The sequence below is a fragment of the Cervus canadensis genome, chromosome 10 (genome assembly GCF_019320065.1).
Source record: "Cervus canadensis isolate Bull #8, Minnesota chromosome 10, ASM1932006v1, whole genome shotgun sequence".
NCBI classification, from domain to species: Eukaryota; Metazoa; Chordata; class Mammalia; order Artiodactyla; family Cervidae; genus Cervus; species Cervus canadensis.
The window spans coordinates 28,562,297-28,575,344 of NC_057395.1; the positions used below are offsets into that span (position 1 = coordinate 28,562,297).

The window sequence follows — 13,048 nt, forward strand, 5'->3', positions numbered from 1 at the left end:
ATTATCTTAAGAAACTTTTAAAATATGTGTAGACTGTATAGTCATATAAGCAAAAGCAAAATTGAATAAAAGAATTTCAAATGTGGGTTTTTTTCTTCAATTCTGATATATTACTAGTGTTTCAAAAGCTTGTGAAAAGTTTAAAAATGAGAAGTTAATAACATCTAGGTATAATACCAAGCTTTACATCTTATCTACATATATGAATAATTACTATAATAAATACTATAATATAACTATGTGATTTCTATTAAATAATTAATAGTCTAGTTTTTTATTTTTAATATATTAATTTATAGTAACAAAGCCATTATTATATTTTGTTTGTCATTTAGTAAAAACAATTTTGTTTAGTAGATTTTAGAAGCACTCTATGAGTAAAGTTAATATTTTTATCTAAAATATAACTATCAGAGTAATAAATGAGTCAATAATTAAAATTAATACTCCTTACTATGCAATTATTAGACAGTCATTTTACTGATAAGTCATTATTTACTATTAGTAAGCCTACTGTAGCACAAACACGATATGAAAGTGCTTTCCTGCTCAGCCAACCAATAATATATAAAAGAGAAAGGTTCATTGTGGTCTTTTCAAATTATCCTATAAATATATGTTTAACATTTTGTGCATATTATAGTCATTTCTCTGTAATAAGCATTTGCCAACTTTTGAATGATTGGCAATACTTCAGTAAATTTCCACTTACCTAGAATTGTTGAAGAATGTGTTTTGAATAATCAACTATCTAGTTAATGAAGACATCACATAAATACCAGCTCTATGTTATTCATGTCTAATTTCTAAGAATTAGAACACAACAAGGTAAACAAGGTTGTTTAAATCAATTATAAGTTGGAAAGTGGCATTCTTGATCTGACATCCTTTTCAGTTAAATTCTAGATCAAAGGTAGCATTTGATGATTATGTAAAGCCATCCTTCCCAGAGTATGTGTGTTTCATGGTGAAGGGGAGACAGTGGCTGTGATAGGTGACCATGTAACTTATTGTACAAGCCAGGACAATTTGGAGAGTGAACCGGGAAGGTATTTATAATGAGTCTAGGGAACTAAGCATAAACTAAGAATGTCATGGGTAGATTGGGACATAAATTCACCCACTGTGCCCACATAGGGATGTTTTAATGTGTTAAATTTGATGTTAGGTGGAGTCAGAAAGGTGAAACGCTATTCCAGACAGGATCTTAGATTTCTTTCACTTTACATCTCATTTCATATTACTGTAGTTAAATGATAAGAAGTCTAACCTGCCATCATCCCCAGATTATGTTTTATTTATCTTGTGAATTGGCATTCACAACATGTGAAATTTCTTTCTTGTTCTTCAATGACATCCTGTGATCAGTGGAATTTTAAAAAACCTAATTGTAGCTTAACAGAGACATCACTTTGCCGATAAAGGTCAGTATAGTCAATGCTATGGTTTTTCCAGTAGTCATGTATGGATGTGAGAACTGGACCATAAAGAAGGCTAAGTGCTGAAGAACTGATGCTTTTGAACTGTGGTTCTGGAGAAGACTCTTCAGAGCCCCTTGGACAGCAAGGAGATCAAACCAGTCAATCCTAAAGGAAATCAACCCTAAATATTCATTGGAAGGACTGATGCTGAAGCTCCAATACTTTGACCACCTGATGTGAAGAGCCACCTCATTGGAAAAGACCCTGATGCTGGGAGAGATTGAAGGCAGGAGAAGGGAGAGACAGAGGATGAGATGGTTAGACAGCACCACCAACTCAATGGACATGAATTTGAGCAAACTCTGGGAGATAGTAAAGGATAGGAACCCTGGTGTGCTGTAGTCCATGGGGTTGCAAAGAGTCAGACACAACTGAGCGACTAAACAAGATTTACTATCTAGTATGCTCCAAGATAACTGCTAACATCTTATCAATGTTTATTTTTATCCAGTTATTTTTCTCTTGTTGATGGCATAAGCCTTTTTGTATTTCTCCACACTTGTCTCATTTCTGCCTTCAAGTTGTCAGAAAAGATGGAGGCCATAAACCTAGGCTTCCCACAAGCTTATTTTTCTTTGTATCCTTCAATTTTTGTTAAAGATGTGTTCTTTATCTTTGCCAAGATGAATGACTCCATTTACTAATCAAATGTTTATCAGATGACTATCATTGCACAAGTTTAAGCTGTATGTTTGATTCCCATCCCTTCCCATTAGGTATACTTTTTCATTCCCCTTTCTGTTTTGCATTTTCAAAAATACTTTTTTTTTCCCCATAGACTTCTTCCCTTATTGTTTTCAATCCTGCTAAGATATTTTACATTCTTAGAATAAAACTACCACTACTAATTATAATTTGAGGTTTTACTTCCCCGTGTTACTGACTTGGCTGGGAGCTCTCAAAGCTCATCAATTTGAACACTTATACATCATTCTAAGCATTTTCCTATGTGCTTATTGAAGTTGCAAACTTCCTTTCTCTTTCATTTTCTACTAGGTGATTGCATGTGAACAGCAACTGGATACAACTTATGATGCCCGATGTGACACGTGGTCCCTGGGGATCACGGCCATTGAGCTGGGGGATGGAGACCCTCCACTAGCCGACCTGCATCCCATGAGAGCACTCTTCAAAATACCCAGGTCAGAGGGCTCTCATGTGGGTCCAGTACCTGCCAGTCTTCTCTCTTCCTCCAGCCACAGAATCTTTGTCAAGCTCTTCATGGAAATATCCAAATACATCTCCACAGGTTGGGAGCAGTGTGGCCTGGAATATCATCCTGTTTCTTTCAAGACACTCTTTTTGTACCATAGTTTTATTTTCCCTGGTCTAAGTACAAGTGCTTTCTCTTGGTATTATGTGTCTTTTTTTTCTTTAACAGGGATTTGAGCTTGGAAAACACCACTTCCTGTCACTCTTGATTCACTTCCAGATTTGTCAGTGAGGCTTCCTGGTCCACAGTCCATGTAACAGTAATGTGCTCTGTTCCACTCTTACCAATCTAATAATTTTTTATTACTTGCTAAGACTTCCCTGTGTTTAGAGCTTTAGAATGACAGTATTAAGAAAGTTAGAAGTAGAATTTTTGATAAAATAATAATGATTTAAAATATGTTAGTGTTTTGAATATGTTAATATAAAACATTAAGCTTAGAAAAATAATCTCTTTGGAGCCAAGGAGGCACTTTCCTGTGTAGATACCTCCCCTTTTATGTGTGTTGTCAGATTTTCCCTCTTGTTTATCACTGATTAAACACTGTTTTATATATATTTTGGTTAGTTCCTAGATATTTCAGAATACTGACATGAAAAGACTGCCTATTTTTATTATACATGTATTATCTTTTAAAGACTTTCTTTTCAAAATGTTATTTGTTTTTTATTTTTGGTTGCATTCATTGCTGTGCATGGACTTTCTCTAATTGCAGAAAACAGGGGCTGGTCTCTAGTTGTGGTGCTCAGGTTTCTCATTGGGGTGGCTTCTCTTGTTGAGGAACACGGACTCTAGGGCACGTGGGTTTCCGTAGTTGCAGCTCGAGGACTCAGTAGTTGTGGCACATGCATTAGTTGCTCTGCAGCATGTGGAATCTCCCTGGACCAGGGATGAAACTCATGTCCCTTGCATTGGCAGGTGGATTCTTATCCACTATATGACCAGGGAAATCCTAAAGACTTTCATATGGATTTTGCCTGCTATCTTAATTTTAATGAAATGCACAGAGAAGGCCTATGGGTACATGGGTCCAGGGTGGAGAGGTGAGGTATGCTAAAATTTGTTCCCACACAAATAAATTGTGGGATCCTAATGCCTGTAGAACATTGAATCATATGTAAAAGTCCTGGTCAGGGGTGGTTCCAGTCCAAAAGAAATAATGCCAATATGACCTATTCGTTTCCAAGTAGATCTATTTGGAATAATTTGGCATGGAATTAAATTAGTGTAAAGCATTCAAATTTGTTTTTAACTTTACCTTGTAATTTTCTGTCCTGCCTGTATTTACTGAGTTATAATACCTTAAATATATATTATCCTTTCTATAGCAATTTCAGTGTATCTCTCACGTCTTACTGTTTGTAAAATATATTGCTTATTAATAAGTGGGGCTTCCCAGGTAGCACTAGCGTAGAGAACCTGCCTACCAATGCAGGAGATGTAAGAGATGCAGGTTCAATATCTGAGTCAGAAGATCTCTGGAGGAGGCCATGGCAACCCACTCCAGTATTCTTGCCTGGAGAATCCCATAGACAGAGGAGCCTGGCGGGCTACGGTCCATAGGGTCGCACAGAGTCAGACATGACTGAAGTGACAGCACGCACAGTAAGTGGGGAAATGAGATTACAGAGAAACAGCAGAAAACCTGCTCTATATCAAGTCTAAGACATTTCATTAAATTTGAGGAAAACCAACAGAATCTGTATATTCTAATTCCTGTTGTCATTCTGTATGTGAGATGAAGCACTGTTTTTCCTGAGCTATTTAAATTATGGTTTAAATGAACATAGTTAGCCTAGGGTTATTACTCTTAATGATGATACCACATGAAAGAGGGATGCTATTGTTGATCTATATGGTACCTGCGAGCAAGGTACCTCTGGAAACTGTACCATCTCAGTTGTTTCTTATTCCTTGTACCACCAATATATCTTTAAAATAGAGTTCTAAGAATACAGACTGAAGAAATAATTAGGGAAAAAAAGGGGATCTGTAAAGCTACCTGGTTCTGAATGTTCTAAAATCATCAAAATCTTGCTCTACTCAAAGCAAACCAGTAAATCTCTTAAAAGAGAGTTTTTCAGGAGAACAAGAAGTCACGCAAAATTGTTGGAGAAAAGAATTACTTCTTTTAATGTGCAAATCAGCAATCTTCAAATAGTCCTAAGGATTGTAAAATGAGCTTTCAGTGTGATCTAGTGGATGAGTAGCTGCACTTTTCTTTAATGAGCCTGTACAGACTGTACATTAATTTCATTTTAAGCTATTTAAGGAGTAACACAGAGCTGAAGACAAAGTATTTCCATTCCACTAATGAAAACAAAGAGCTGTTGGAATTAACATAAAGCGGTACTTCAGGAGATTCAACTATCATGGTTATCATGGTTGATCAGTGTTGCTTGATTACAGTTAGAGATCAGCCTCATTTTCAGATGATGTTCCTTTGTGTTCATGAACATCACAAAAAAGAAAAGATTTGTTCAGCTTAAAATGAAAGGAATTAATAACAGAATCTTGCAGTGGCATTCAGAGCTTTATTGCCAATCATATTTTCCAGTTCCTTACTTTTGTAATCTTATTTCTGGCCATCTACCCAAGTAACAACAGAACAAGTCATAAAGGCACTCTTCTATAAAGGCCTCTCTGCTAAGGTTTCTTGCATATTCTGAATAATCCTCCTCTCGGGTCACCTTTGTGTCTCCTGAATATCCCTCAGAGATTTCTCTGTAGGACTCAGAGTTAAAAATCCTTTCCCCAGGAGTCATTGTTTCTAACCAGCTAAGTATTTATGTTTTCCTCTAGGGCTCTCAGTTCAAAGCAAGAAGGGAAGGGTCAGCTGGGGAAAAAAATGGGTATATTATGTGCTTTCAGAGAAGCAAGGAACCTGTCATTCCATATAAAGAATGATTAATAACTAATTATCTGGGAGTTGGTAATGGACAGGGAGACCTGGCATGCTGCGATTCATGGGGTCCAAAGAATTGGACATGACTGAACGACTGAACTGAACTGATCTGTCTTTGAATTGGAAAATGATGGTAATGCCTGATTATACCTGGCAGGGTTTGAATGCAGTGATACATTAGTCTGTCCAGTCCTGCCTCTTAATTTTGTCCTGCCTGGTCAGTGTGTACCAAACCTTGTATCTTATTTTTCTAGGAATCCACCCCCAAAACTGAGGCAACCTGCGATATGGTCAGCAGAATTCAATGACTTCATCAGCAAGTGAGTAACCATAGAGTCTTTTCTTTTTATTATTATTATTATTATTATTTAATTTGGATGTGGGCCATTCCAGGTGGCACTGGTGGTAAAGAACCCACCTGCCAAAGCAGGAGACTTAAGAGACCCAGGTACGATCCCAGAGCCAGGAAGATTCCCTGGAGGAGGGTATGGCAACCCACTCCAGTATTCTTGCCTGGAAATCCCATGGACAGAGAAGCCTGGCAAGCTACAGTCCATAGGGTCGCACAGAGTCAGACACTGAAGTGATTTAGCAGACACACATTTTTAAAGTCCTTATTGAACTTGTTATAATATTGCTTCTGTTCTGTGTTTTGTTTTGTTTTGTTTTTTTTTTTGGCCAAGAAGCATGTGGGATCTTAGCTTCTCGACCAGGGATTAACCCCACACTCCCTGCATTTGATGACAAAGTTTAACCATTGGACCACCAGGAGAGTCCTTAGAGTCTTTTAGAGGAGTCAAAGAGATTCCATCCTGCTGTGACTTTGAGATGGGCCTTTTATAACCATTCCTCCAAGCTTCTGACTCTCCTCTTTATCTATTAAATAGCCCTAGCAGTTCCCATGATCTTTGTCAAAACAAGCATTTGTGGTGTCTTCTGAATGTTCAGTGAACTTATTATTGTTTCGGTGATGTTCCCAGGGTCACATTCATTCACTTATTGATGACTGTGCTTCTGCAGACGTTGCATCACCCGTGAATGGGTTCTTCTGTCCACCTGCCTTTTGCAGTCTTGCCCTTAGCATCTCCCACCTTCTTACCCATCATATATTCAGTCAGTTATTTAGCCCTTCAGTTATCTGCATCACTAATTCTCATCACAGCCAGGGAGTTTTCATTGCACTTGGTAAGTCAGATAATCATACAGATAAAATCTTAGATATTTGAAATTTACTTTTAATTTGACAGATATTTAGGATAAATGCAGTGCCTCCAGACAACTGAGTAGAAGCTATGCATCAGCTATTTCTAAATCTGTCCATGAAATTTTTTTCACAGTCTTTCTCATGACTTCACCTTGAAAAAATAAGGGAAGGGATGACTGAAGGTTTTAAATGGGAGAGAAGGGGTCATTAAGCTTGAATGTGTCAAACTTCACTCAGAAAATGTAAAAAGGGCAAAAAAGTAGAGGAACTAATCATCTTTGTCCATATTGAAATTGCTGGTTTTCATACCAAGAATATCTGCTTGTTTATATAAAGGTCAGAGGCTGATTTAAGGGTTATGCAAACACAAGAAATATTGGCAATGTTTTTTCTTTTAGTTTTCACTTAACTAATCATTGCTATATATGTACTATGCACTGCATAATATTTAATGAACTGCAGTCGAATTCCATAGACCCCATAGGAGAATCGATAACTTTGAAGTGTTCCCCACGACTTGTAGTCATGACTCATGTGGGCAGATCCTTCCATGAGGATCATTAACGCAGCTTGATGACTTTGATATATTCCACACAATTTCACCTCTGAGAAGCATTTCCTCGTTTCCTTCAGGCAGTTGGGTCTCTGCCCAGGAAGCTCTTCCTGTCCTTGGTTCCTCTTCCTCTAATACCATTTCCTCTTTTATTTCACTCTGTTTAGAGATCTTGCTCCCTTAGTAGACAGTAAACAACTCCAGGGCACCAAACGTGCCTTACTTTTCATTCTAAGTCCAGTGGCTGCATACAACAGTTTAAGGTTTTACGTGAATAAAATACTCTCCAGTGTTATTAATCTCAGTACATAGATACAAGTGTTGCAGGTGGCAGAAATTGACACATTGTGCTAAACTAAACGAAAACTAATAGCACATCCTCTTATTTTGAGACATTATCATCCTTGTTCTTTAGCATCTTTTAGCATCCCTGGGTAGTATCTCTTTGTCTTTGTAAGCTAAGTTGCTAGTGTCTGACTGTTTGCATCCCCATGGGCTGTAGCCCACTAGGCTCCTCTGTCCATGGCAATTCTCCAGACAAGAATACTGGAGTAGGTTGCCATGCCCTCCTCCAGGAGATCTTCCTGACCTAGGGATCGAACCCTTGTCTCAGGCATCTCCTGTATTAGCAGGTGGGTTCTTTACCACTCGCACCATCTTGGAAGCCAGTATCTGTTTAGTTAATTCCAGCAGAATAAATTGCCAAATTCTCATACCAGAAGGATTAACAATACAGATAAGAAGTGGCATGGCTTAGGTCAGGCTTGGGTTCCTTTCTGTTTTTTTCTATCCTCAAATGACAGCCCCACTCTGACCAGTTTCCTCATAACCATAGATCCTCAAAATCTCAAGGTTGAGAGAGTATGCAGAGCATGAATCCTTCTTGAAAATGGTGCACTGTTTATCAGCAATCCCCTGATAAAAATAATCTTACTTCTCAATGCTGCCCATTCCACCTTCTGTCAAAAAGTTCGCCCTTATATGGACCAGAAATCTATTTCTCTTTTAATTCTACCCATCGATCCTAGGTTTTTTATTTCCTTGCCCTGAAAACTAGTCTAACTCCTCTTTCCAATATCTGAAGACAGCTGATTAAGCATCCGATGTTTGTTCCAGGGTTCCTCCTGTGATGCTGTTTCAGGCGCTCTCTCCTGGTTGATCCTATCAAGAGGTGTGATACACATTAGTACTGTACTGTAGGACCTCAAAACCCATCCACTGACATGGATTTAAACATCCTCAGTGCATAAGCCCTTGCACATGGGTTAGTAGTCTTGTCACGTAGAAAGAAACAGATCAATTGAGAAACCTTTAAAAGCGTTAATGAAGGGAGACTGAAAAGTTTGTTGTAATTTTAGATAAGTATTAAAACTGTAATGACTTCACTGTTGTTTATCTTTCACTAAAAGAGACTTGGCAGTGGAGACTGAGTTCAATTAGCACTCTGCAGTAATGCTTGCTGGGAGGCAAGGAAAGTAGAATTTAGTTGAAAGTTGGTTTCACTACAGCATAATCGCCCATAGATGTGTGCACTTTCACAGACATTAATTCCTCAGATTTCAGTTTTAACATTTTTTTTGAGATATGTTTCTTGGGCTGAGCATCAGTGAAGAACATCATTCCTTTGTGTTAGAGTAGTTTTTAGGACTGTGAATAATAAATTCAAAACTCTAACTTATCTAATAATTGCATGTTCCTTTTTGCCAGTGCAGGTGTTTGACTAAGGATTATGAAAAGCGTCCAACAGTGTCAGATCTTTTACAGCATACATTCATTACTCAAGTTGAAGGCAAAGATGCGGTGTTACAAAAACAACTCACAGAATTCATTGGCATTTATCAGTGCACGGGAGGCACAGAAAAGGCCAGGTAATCAAATAATATTTTGACTCCAAAAGTCCAAAGATCATCTAAAGAGTCTGACAGCTTTATAATGCAATGGTTGTTAAGGTGAGGAAAGAATTTCCTGGTTTAATTATTTCGATTCCCTGGTTGTGGTTTGGAGATAAGGTGCTATTTGCATGAAGTGAACGTCTCAAGTTGAGTTGCATCCTGATATCGATAACATTACTGGAAGCGTTTCTTAAACAACTTCTTCATAACAAAGAATGTAAACTTCAGTAGGTGATTAGTATTGGCTTGTATTTTCTTGTATTTTTCTCCTCTTCTGTGAAGTAAGATACCTTAGATGTGAGATTTAAAAATGACCATAACACTTGAAATATTTTTTGACACTATTGTTTTTGGTATCATTTTCCCTGGTTGAATTATATTCAAAAATCATTTTTAATGATCTATTATGTACAGTTTTCATAATATGAACTATTTTTACTGCTTATAGATAGTATATATGTTTATTTTAGGAAGTTTAGAAGATACATAGAAGTATACAATGTAAAATCAATTATAAAATTTAAATCTATACCTTCTAGTATCTTATTATTGGAAATACATTTAAAAACAAAATTGAAATATATGTGTCCTGGAGCTTGCCTTCTTTCACTGACTAGTGAAAGAATATTCATATTCATATATTTAAATATCCTTCTACCACAAATTAAAATTTTTTAAATTTTATATTGGAGTATAGTTGATTAACAATGATGTTTTAGTTTCAAGTACACAGAAAGGTGATTCAGTTATACGTATACATGTATCTGTTCTTTTTCAAGTTCTTTTCTCATTCAGGTTATTACACAATATTGAGGAGAGTTCCCTTTGCTATTCAGTAGATCCTTGTTATCTATTTTAAATATAGCAATGTGTACATGTCAATCCCAAACTGCTCTAATCATCCCACTTGTCCCAACATATGTGATTTTTAAACCACAGTATAAGGCAAATTTGAGACATATTTCAAAGGATTAACAAATGAGAGATGAATTTTAAAAATTGTCCAGACTTTTAGTGCTACAAGTGCCTGGTTCAAGCTGTCAATTATTTATCTAAGTGTGGGACTTTATGTAATGTACATTCACTAGAATGGGATTTTGATTTTACCAAAAGAAAAGAAAAGGAAGCAGAAAAATCAATAGGAAATAATAACAGGGTTCTTTCACTGCAATACAATACATCTCCCAATTTTACTTTCTATTTTCTGGGCAAGATAATTTTCCTCTAAAGTCTCTGACAATGTCATGGTGAGAATTACTCACCCTTAATACACAGGACTTCTAAAATGCTATCCTGACTGCTCTCATAATAAATCCTTTTCATTCCCATCTCCACATGTGTGTTTCAAAGAAACTTGCTTCAAACTCAACCAGTCCAACATGAAGCCTGTGCTGTCCCACCCCAGATTAGTTCTTTGTTCCCTTTATTTTTAGTGGCACCAGCACTCACCCCATGCTGCTGCTGCTAAGTCGCTCAGTCGTGTCCGACTCTTCGCGAACCCATGGACTGCAGCCTACCAGGCTGCCCCGTCCATGGGATTTTCCAGGCAAGAGTACTGGAGTGGGGTGCCACTGCCTTCTCCAGTCACCCGATAACCACCAGAAATCTCAGGATTTCTGCTGGGTACCCTCCTGCCATTGGTTCTAAAAGGTAAACTACAGATACGCCAAGACAGATTGGGGCAGTAATCTTGAATACCTTTTGCATTTCCTTCGTATTTCTTCCTATCTTTTAAACTATTGTTATTTTTTCAAAAGTGGGGAAGTTGGTCCTTATTATGTTTAATTATCAAAGCATTTAGTGGCTATTGTTGGATTTTGAAATGAGCCTATTGACATATACAGTTATTTCTATATTTTTGTGGGATGTTTTAATTGGTGTGTGTGTGAGAGCGCACATGCATGCATGTGCATACTTCTAAGTATATTTGATTTTGAAAAATTCAAATCTCATTTTGGCCAAAATAAGGGGTTGGACAAATTTTCCTTGGAAGATCTAGGAGAAAAGGTCTCATCAAGGCATGAGCTGATGGCAGTGTCCATCCAAGATCAATAACCTGGAAAGAGACTGATGAAACCCTGGGAAGGTAGTAAGCTCCCGTCTAGGACCAGGAAATTTAGAAAAGAAATGATCACGTCTCCTTCCCCACCTGAGATATCTTCTTATGCCTTTCTTCACCACTTCCCCTTCTGGAAAAGCTCCTAAATAAGGGCTGAATAGCTTTTAAACATGGTCTCCAGGAACTTTATAAGGAATAGATGACTGAATCAGTACTCCCTGGAGGACCATTATGAGCATTTTTGTTCCTAAGGAGTAATAAATAAATTCAAATAAACAAGAACAGGCAGTTGCTCACAAGCTTTTCTGTTTTACAACTCAACATTAAAAAAACTAAGATCATGGCATCCAGTCCCATCACTTCATGGCAAATAGATGGGGAGACAATGGAAACAGTGACAGACTTTATTTTCTTGGGCTCCAAAATCACTGCAGATGGTGACTGCAGCCATAAAATTAAAAGATGCTTGCTCCTTGGAAGAAAAGCTATGACAAACCTAGACAGCATGTTTAAAAGCAGGGACATTACTTTGCTGACAAAGGTCCATCTAGTCAAAGCTATGGTTTTTCCAGTGGTCATGTATGGATGTGAGAGTTGGACCATAAAGAAAGCTGAGTGCTGTGCTTTTGAACTGATGTTGAAGAAGACTCTTGCAAGTCCCTTGGACTGCAAGGAGATCAAACCAATCAATCCTAAATTTCCCTAAATTCAGGAAATCAGTCCTGAATATTCATTGGAAGGACTGATGCTGAAGCTGAAGCTCCAATATTTTGGCCTCCTGATGCAAAGAACTGATTCATTGGAAAAGACCTTGATGCTGGGAAAGATTGAAGGCAGGGAGAGAAGGGGAGGACAGAGGATGAGATGGTTGGATGGCATCACTGACTCGATTGACATGAGTTTGAGCAAGCTCTGGGAGTTGGTGATGAACAGGGAAGGCTGGTGTGCTGCAGTCCATGAGGTCACAAAGAGTTGGACACAACTGAATGACTGAACTGATCTTCTCCTTTCCTGAGTTCTTTGATTATTCTCTTAGGTAGATAAATTGCATCATCTCATGGTAATTTCCAGAAAGCCTCAAACCCTAGCTTCTTGCCTCTTGAACTTGAAGCCTAGTTCAGCTAGGTAAAATATACTTAGGTTGGTGTTTCTTTTCCTGGAAGGATTACATACATTTTCCCACCATCTCTGAGGCAGTGTGTATTGCTGTTAAAAGAACCAGGGCAATGACATTCCTCCCTTTGCTCCTGATTGGCTGCTTCTGCAGAGTGCCCATAAGGTTTTCATAATTTTGCCCAGCCGTGTCTTCTTGTCAGTCTTTCCATATCAGTTTTGCCTATACCCTGTGGTGTGTGAGAGCCCGCACCTCTGGCTCATGAGAGCCAACTGGGTCTTTGTTCTTTTCTTGTATTTTATGTGCTCAGACCACATCTGTGACCTCAGTCATGTGTATTCTGCGTTTTGTTGCTCTTCTTTCCTGATTTTCCTCCATTTCTTTTCTGAATCGAGCTGACTCAGTTTCTCCGTTGCCTACTTATCTCTTCATTAAAGCTTTGTGGCTCCTCTTAAAGATTTTTCTCTTTTATTGAGACATAATCTAAGAAATGTCTATGAGGGATGGAGAACTTTTTGTCTGAACTTTTCCCATGATTCCTTCATATGGCATATACTCTTCTTCTGTCTTTTGCTTATCACTCTTCCTCCTCCTTTTTTAAAAATTACAAATATGTGGTGATGAATC

At 37.8% G+C, this 13,048-nt stretch overlaps 1 protein-coding gene across 10 annotated transcripts in view; it reads left to right on the forward strand.

Moving 5' to 3' along the window:
- MYO3A (myosin IIIA) overlaps positions 1 to 13,048 on the forward strand; it is a 179,921-nt gene that overhangs the window by 53,699 nt on the left and 113,174 nt on the right. For 9 of the 10 annotated variants that reach the window (XR_006271652.1, XM_043479923.1, XM_043479920.1 and 6 more), the window contains 3 exons: positions 2,478 to 2,623; positions 5,854 to 5,919; positions 9,069 to 9,224. Coding sequence is in view for 9 of the 10 variants with exons in the window: in XM_043479923.1 (XP_043335858.1) it covers positions 2,478 to 2,623; positions 5,854 to 5,919; positions 9,069 to 9,224 (368 nt within the window). In the remaining variant the exon portion in view is untranslated. Of the gene's footprint in view, positions 1 to 2,477; positions 2,624 to 5,853; positions 5,920 to 9,063; positions 9,225 to 13,048 lie in introns of those variants that run through there. The other variant, XM_043479927.1, reaches the window with a different exon arrangement.